The 8,557-nt window shown below is 39.1% G+C and overlaps 1 protein-coding gene across 1 annotated transcript in view; it reads right to left on the bottom strand.

Moving 5' to 3' along the window:
- The window catches only part of RANBP9 (RAN binding protein 9), a 95,331-nt gene that overhangs the window by 75,972 nt on the left and 10,802 nt on the right, over positions 1-8,557 (bottom strand). Inside the window, exon 3 of the mRNA XM_055079544.1 lies at positions 3,429-3,540. Within this exon, the coding sequence (XP_054935519.1) occupies positions 3,429-3,540 (112 nt within the window). The remainder of the gene's footprint in view (positions 1-3,428; positions 3,541-8,557) is intronic.

Here is an 8,557-nt window from a genome sequence, read left to right as displayed (position 1 = left end):
CGCGTCCGGAGCCTGTGCTCCGCAACGGGAGAGGCCACAACAGTGAGAGGCCCGCATACTGCAAAAAAATAAATAAATAAATAAATTAAAAAAACAGGTCAGATAAGAATTAATGAAGACATTAATGATGTCTTCAACATCATTAGTCATTAGGGAAAAGTAAATTAAAACCACAACAAGAAACCATGAGAATGGCTACAAATTTAAAACAAAACAAAACAAAACCCCTGACAACAGCAAGTGCTACTGAGGAGGCAGAGCCACAGGAACCCTCACACACTGCTCGTGGGATTGTAAGCTAGTACAGCCATGCTGCAAAACGATCTGGCAGTTTCTTACAAAGTTAAAAATACACTTAACAAAGGACCCAGCAATCCCACTCCTTTGTATTTACCCGAGTTAAATGAAAACTCATCTTTACGAAAAAAACCTATACATAAATGTTTAGAGTGGCTATATTCCTAATTGCCAAAAACTGGAAATAATCTGATGTCCTTCAACTGAAGAGTGAGTAAGCAAACTGTGGTTGGTTCATCCACATAATCAGCAATAACAAGGAATGAACTACCAATACATACAAAAATAGAGATGAACCTCAAATGCATTATACTCAGTGAAAGATGCCAGACTTAAAACGCTACTCTACTTATCATACTCTATGATTCCATTTATATACCATCCTAGAAACAGCAAAACTATAAAGGAAGAAAACCAGTGGTTACCAGGGGCTGGAGATGGGGAAACGTTGCCTAAAAAGGGGTATGGAGGAATTCTGCAGGGTGATGGAACTGTTCTATATATTGATTGTGGTGATGGTTACAAGACTGTACACATCTGTCAAAACTCTCAGGCCTGCACATTAAAAATGGTAAGTTTTACTACATGTAAAATATACCTAATTTAAAAAAAAATAATGAGGGATTCTGGCAACAAAAAGATGAGACTGAAAAAGTACAAAGGTCACATCATGAAGGACCCTGCTAAGAAGCTTTAGATTTTAATCTCAAAGCAACAGGTGTACCAAATAATCTCAAGAAAGGGACAGACACAATTGAGTTCTGTATTAGAAAGAAGATGAGCAATAGTTATAGACTGGAGTGAGAGCAAAACAGGGAGCAATTGGGAGACCTCAGTAATTTAGGGGACAAATTACCAAGACCTGACTCAGGCAGAAAGTGTAGAAATGGACAGAGAAAGTTTAAGGCAAGAAATTCTCAAGTTTCTAGCAATAGTGAAACCATTAACCAAGCTAGGGTTGAGAAAAAGATTTTAAACAAGCTAAATTTAAATGCCTGTGGGACATTCAAATACAAACATCTGGGCAGATATATTGGTCTAGAGCTCAAGAGAATGACCTGAGATGTAGCTTTAGATCTGAGACTCGTCAGGGAATTTGCAGCCATGAAAATATAAGGTCACGGCGGGAAAGGCCGCGGCAGTGAGAGGCCCGCGTACCACACACACACAAAAAATTAAGAATAGAACCACCATATGACCCAGCCATTCCACTTCTGGGTATTTATCCAAGAACACAAAAACACTAATTTGAAAAGATATATTGCACCCCAATATTCATTTCAGCTTTATTTACAATAGCCAAGATATGGAAACAACCTAAGTGTCCATCAGTGGAGGAATGGATAAAGAAAATGTGGTGTATATACACAATGGAACACTACTCAGCCATAAAAAAGAATGAAATCCTGCCATTTGTGACAATAAGGATGAACCTTGACAGTATTATGCCAAGTGAAATAAATCAAAGAAAGACAAATACTGTATTATTTGACTCATATGTGGAATATTTTTAAAAAAAAAGAGCAAACCAACAAACACAGATATAGAGATCAGATTAGTGGTTAACAGAAAAGAACTGGGATGGGTGTGGGTGAAATGGGAAAAGGGGGTCAACTGTATGGTGACGGATGGTAACTAGACTTGTAGTTTATATAGACCACTTTGTAGCGACCTCTTTGTAGTATATACAGATGTTGAATTATAATGCTGTACACTTGAAACTTACATAAATATTATATTTAAAGATTAAAAATTAATGAACTATAGCTGTGTGTATTAATATCAGTGAAATTCAAAATAAAATTTTAATGCTGATTAAAAAAAAAAGAAAATATAAGGTCAAGCTCATGCAAAGATACAATATATAGAGTGAAAGGTAAAGAGAATCCTGGGAATTATTCTGAGCAACACTGGCATTATGGAGTTGATGATATAAATTGAAGTATAAAAGAACTGGCTTACTGGGTATGCAGCAGTAGAGTTAGAAATGGTTACAATCATGTGCCTATTTCAATTTGGGGTCTCTCAACCACTTTATCGTTGGCTTCTCTGATTTTACCTTTGGCTTGATCACCCTGGGAAAACTAAGGTAGTTAAAAAGTTATCGTTGAACCCAAGGTTTCACTTTGTACTTTCCATATTGTTGACATTGAGAATATTCAGCAAATAAAGAGGAATGATCTACTGAACACACTTATTTTGTCAATTAAACACAGAAGAAGCACCAAGAGGGGTTAAATGACTCACTTCAAGTACAGGTAAACTTACACAGCCCCATAAATTTACCTTTGTAGCTGAACAAATGACTCTATAGATGCTTTAAAGGATCTCTGATACCACAATGAAGTTATCAGGAAATACCACAGGATAGACCCAATGATTCTATGTAATTAGCTCTCAGTCAGAGGGATGCACCGAAATTCCCTGTGAAGCTGTCTCAAAATGCCTATCTTCCAAACTCTACATCTGAAAATACTGATTAAGGAACTTTTGGAGTAAGACCCAAACTACTATGTTTTTAATAGTCCCCTAAGTGACTCTGATGTGTACACACACACACACACACACACAAAACCAGTGATCTCAAGTTGAAAAGCAATGATATAAAAGTTGGTTCTAGCATCTACATGAAGTTCTCATTTGGAAGCTTCTAAACTACATCCTAATACTTGGGAATCGCCTCCAACTGAGAGCATACAAACATACATTTCCCTGATCTAAACCTAAAATTCTGAGCCCCCATCCCTGTAAAATATCTATGAATCACCTTTTGGTTTTGGTTAACTACCTTTGAGAAGATTTAACTTCTCAGCAGACTTCAGAAAATGGCAGTGTAAGAAAGGCATGGAAAATGAGTCATTACCTCTCTATTGTTTTATTCCAATTTTCCACTTTAACGACAAACCTACCAGAAAAACCTGGTAATTTCACCAACTCAAGTGTTAACTTCAACTAGTATCGAAGCAGAGCCAGGTACAACATGCTATACTAGAATATTCATATTCCACTTTTCCAATTACCAAAATTTCCAAAAAATTCCAAATTTCCAATTACATCATAAACAGTTATGAATCAAAGCAAAAATAATTACCCGTAAGCAAACGCTTTTTCCCATCAAAATGTACACTTACCCATCTCTCCCCTTACTGACGATTTTTACTTCAAAATAATAAATCCCACAGGCTGCTGGTATTGGATGCGTGGCACGAACTGAAGCTGCATCTTTTGGGGTTTTGCCATGACCTGCATACGGAACAGGAAGGAAAAAAAATCAAGAGAGATAATCAAATGAAAATCTTAACAAATAATTCAGGAACCAATATGGTTTTTGAATGAGATATACATTTCTGCTTTCATCACTATAAATAATCAAAGACTTAATAACACATTTATCATCACAATTAATCCAATATGCAAAATAGCCCAAGTTAAACATGGAACTCTTCACACTATTACTAGTTTTGATAAAATTTCAGAATCTAAGCACACTGAACCTAGCAGTCCTTCACGCAAATTAAATAAAGTATTTTAAGGTAGCTGATACTTTTAAGAGACAAAAGGATACACTTGAAGAACAAGATGAGAATATGATTAATTTTATTGGACCTAAATTTGCATATAATTTATCAAATTCCTAAATAACACTTTTTTGCCAAATGGCCTAACTTTTTAAACCAGAAGCATCTGTATCATACACTATTTTTTAAAATTTATTTAATTTATTTTGGTTTTGGCTGCACTGGGTCTTCGATGCTGTGCGCAGGCTTTATCTAGTTGCGGTGAGCAGGGCTTCAACAGTTGCGGCACGCAGGCTCAGTAGTTGTGGCACACAGGCTTAGTTGCCCCGCAGCATGTAGCATGTGGGATCTTCCCGGACCAGGGCTTGATCCCGTGTCCACTGCATTGGCAGATGGATTCTTTAACACTGTACCACCAGGGAAGCCCTCATAGACTTTTTTTTTTTTTTTTTTGGCAGTACGCGGGTCTCTCCCGCTGTGGAGCACAGGCTCCGGACCCGCAGGCTCAGTGGCCATGGCTCACGGGTCTTTATTGGACCTAAATTTGCATATAATTTATCAAATTCCTAAATAACACTTTTTTGCCAAATGGCCTAACTTTTTAAACCAGAAGCATCTGTATCATACACTATTTTTTAAAATTTATTTAATTTATTTTGGTTTTGGCTGCACTGGGTCTTCGATGCTGTGCGCAGGCTTTATCTAGTTGCGGTGAGCAGGGCTTCAACAGTTGCGGCACGCAGGCTCAGTAGTTGTGGCACACAGGCTTAGTTGCCCCGCAGCATGTAGCATGTGGGATCTTCCCGGACCAGGGCTTGATCCCGTGTCCACTGCATTGGCAGATGGATTCTTTAACACTGTACCACCAGGGAAGCCCTCATAGACTTTTTTTTTTTTTTTTTGGCAGTACGCGGGTCTCTCCCGCTGTGGAGCACAGGCTCCGGACCCGCAGGCTCAGTGGCCATGGCTCACGGGTCCAGCCGCTCCGCAGCATGTGGGATCCTCCCAGACCGGGGCGCGAACCCGTGGTACCCTGCATCAGCAGGCGGACTCTCAACCAATGCGCCACCAGGGAAGCCCTAGACTATTTTTTTTAAGTGAAATTTTTATAATTAGATTGAATTGGCAAAACAGCTTTCTTACTTTAAGAATTTACAATTTTGTTCGTTAGATCCAAACTTTGGATAGACTTTGATGGTTTCACTCATTTCATCATCCACATTTCAACTGCCTGAACTTAACAGTGAGATGGGGAACAACGCAAAAGGAAAGCATCTGGCAATATTTTTTGTAATCTAATTAGATATAAAAATATTTAAGGGCTTCCCTGGTGGCGCAGTGGTTGAGAGTCTGCCTGCCAATGCAGGGGACACGGGTTCGAGCCCTGGTCTGGGAAGATCCCACATGCCGCGGAGCAACTAAGCCCATGAGCCACAACTACTGAGCCTGAGCGTCTGGAGCCTGTGCTCTGCAACAACAGAGGCCACGACAGTGAGAGGCCCGCACACCGCAATGAAGAGTGGCTCCCGCTTGCCGCAACTGGAGAAAGCCCTCACACAGAAACGAAGACCCAACAGAGCCAAAAATTAAAAAAAGAAAGAAAGAAAGAAAGAATTTTAAAAAATATTTAATTTCCTCTGGAAAATCAAACCTCCCAGATATCAAACCTGAGGAAGGCAAAAGAGAGCTTGAGAGACAAGGGCAGAGAGAGGTTACTATACACAGCATTCAAGGAGCCCAGGGCCTCACCCAGGACTCTCCTGGGCTCTATACTCCAGAAGATCTTTAGAAAATCTTCTCTACCCACCTTTACCCCACCCCAAGTCCTGGGAGAAATGCACACAGCCCCGAGATGGTAGAGACCCAGACACACTTGACAGAAAGCCTGGGAGTGGTCTTGAGGCCAGTCAATTTTCCAAAATTGTAACTTTAGCAAAATTGCATTGTTGGTGTTTAGAAAAATTAAAATTTTTAATATGTAAAAAAAAAATCATTAATCTTTGATCATTAATTCTATCCAAAGGCTGATCCATAAAATTTCTTTGGTCTATTACAGCCTTCTGAGAAACATATCTAACCTCTCGTTGGGATCCTCCCAGACCGGGGCGCGAACCCGGTTCCCCTGCATCGGCAGGCGGACGCGCAACCACTGCGCCACCAGGGAAGCCCTCTTTCTTTCTTTTTTAAGAAAGCAATATAATACCATACTAATGCTGACATCTTTAGAATCTGTTAGATAAAGGCTTTTAAACTTTTTAAATTAGCTATTCCTCAATCTAACCCAGAGTTTTATTCACTAATATCACCTCCCCTGTCCATCACCCAAGACACAAATTACCTTGAAAGCTAGCATGTGAACAAAACCATGTGAGCAAGAGAAAATATGCCCATAAAACCACCAGAAGATGGGGGCTTCCCTGGTGGCGCAGTGGTTGAGAGTCCGCCTGCCGATGCAGCGGCTGGGCCCGTGATCCATGGACGCTGGGCCTGCGCGTCCGGAGCCTGTGCTCCGTGACGGGAGAGGCCACAACGGTGAGAGGCCCACGTACTGGGGGTGGGGGGGGGGAACCACCAGAAGAATAAAGCTGAAGTAGCATGTCAGAAAGTATTCAGAGAGAGAGTGAGACAGACTCCACAATCCCGAAAAGGGCTGTATGAGAAACAATGCTCCAAATCATTACTCAGGTGTTCTAGTTAGATATGCTTCACCCAATACAAACTTATGTCATTAATCTTTCAGTCAGACTATACCATTACCTTCATGGGTAGCAGAACTCCCCTTCTCAAAGGGGAGTTTTAAAATTAAACACCTCTTATAGGTCAAAAATTATATCTTGTCTATACAAGAACCATCACACACCAATGAGATCACATCTTCCCTTACCATATACTCTGTCAAATTATCAATGAGTATCCTACCATTAAACAGATAAGTTTACACTTGTAATGCAAATAGCACGTGTTCACGTGGCCTAAAAGAAACTAAATGAACTCAGCCACTCTATTACCATTCATAGATGTCTTAAGTATATGTCTTATGGGCAGAAGTTCTCAGCAGGATGACCACTGAGAGGTGATCAACTTGGCTAGCAAGATAAAAATGGAAGCAGCAATGTATAGACGCTGATAAAACTGCTTTAATATATGTAGGTAGTATTTACATGGAGCTAAGCAGAAGAAAGTAATGGCATAAATCTGCAGAATGATACACTAATCACTTTTTAAAAACAGACATTTAATAAATTATGGTTTCAGCAAAATATATTTTTCGGTAACATTATGTTCAAACAATTGAGCTGCCTGGGAAAAGGTCATGTAAACTAAAAGCATTTAAAAAATTTAGACAGTTAAAAATAAATCTAAAGAAAACCCCAATTAACCCAGGAATCCTAAATCAACTAGCCCTTATTTTTGGTTTTGGTTTTTCTGAAGAGAAGTGACCAAAACTTTTAGGGATAAGGGAATCTCAAAGTATACTTAATAATAGTAAGTGATAACAGTTGACATACATTTAATCCTATGTGAAAGGCACCATTCCAAAAGCGCTGTACTGACAGAGAAAACAAACTTATGGTTACCAAAGGGTGATGGGTGGGGGTAGGGTGGACAAATTAGGAGTTTGGGATTAACATATACACACTACTATACATAAAACAGATAAATAACAAGGACCTACTATATAGCACAGGTAACTATATTCAATATCTTGTAATAACCTACAATGGAAAAGAATCTGAAAAATATATATATGTATGTACGTATAACTGAATCACTATCCTGTACATCTGACACTAACGCAACATTGTAAATTAACTGTACTTCAATTTTTAAAATGATAAATAGATAAATAAAAGCACTGTATTTATTAACTCATTTCACATTCAAAACAACTTATGAAGTAGGTACTATTTATTATCATTTCACAGTTGAGGAAGCCAGGGGCAGATAAAGAAACTCAGGTTGTACTGCTGGGTGAGAATCCCAAACCAGGATTTGTGCTGAGATTTAAATTCAAGAAGCCTGATCCAGTGCGAGTTCTGAACCCACAGGAAGGATTTAGTTACAGTGAGCGTTCTGGGATCACTTCACATGTATTCCCACCTCCTATTCTAGCTACTTCTGTGGGAAAAGAGAAAGAAAACTAATATTTGAGGGTAAACAATCTCTCAAAGTATTAGGTGCTTCTGTATAGATTTTTCTCATTTGACATCTGTGAAATAGGTATAATTTAACCTCATTTCTAAAAATGGAGAAATTCTTACAGAGATTATATAACTTGCCCAAAATTAGTAGAATCGTGCATTAAATCCATGTCTGATTTAAAATCCCCTACATCTTACCATTATGCAAAAATAACTGTAAAGAACTACAGAGTCATAAATCTTCAAGGTTTTGGTATATTCATTATGCTCTACCAAGACACTATAGAAAAATTCTGTAAATGTTAAAAGGATTTGTTCCATTTTAAAATTAACCTTAAGATGTAAAGACTCAAGAAAAAGTTGAGCTATAAGATAGTAATATCAGAGTGAAGAGCCTATTTCTAATAATGTTCATCAGCAGGAAGTTTATTACCTTAAATTCTGTGGTGACCAAAGTACAACCCTCACACTACCAAAGTGTACCTTTTTAAAACCACAGTCTTGGGCTTCCCTGGTGGCGCAGTGGTTGCGCGTCCGCCTGCCGATGCAGGGGAACCGGGTTCGCGCCCGGGTCTGGGAGGATCCCACATGCTGCGGAGC

The sequence above is a fragment of the Physeter macrocephalus genome, chromosome 18 (assembly GCF_002837175.3).
Source record: "Physeter macrocephalus isolate SW-GA chromosome 18, ASM283717v5, whole genome shotgun sequence".
In the NCBI taxonomy this organism is placed as follows: domain Eukaryota; kingdom Metazoa; phylum Chordata; class Mammalia; order Artiodactyla; family Physeteridae; genus Physeter; species Physeter macrocephalus.
The sequence above is the reverse complement of the archived record's forward strand: the minus strand, read 5'-3'. Positions and strand labels throughout refer to the sequence as shown.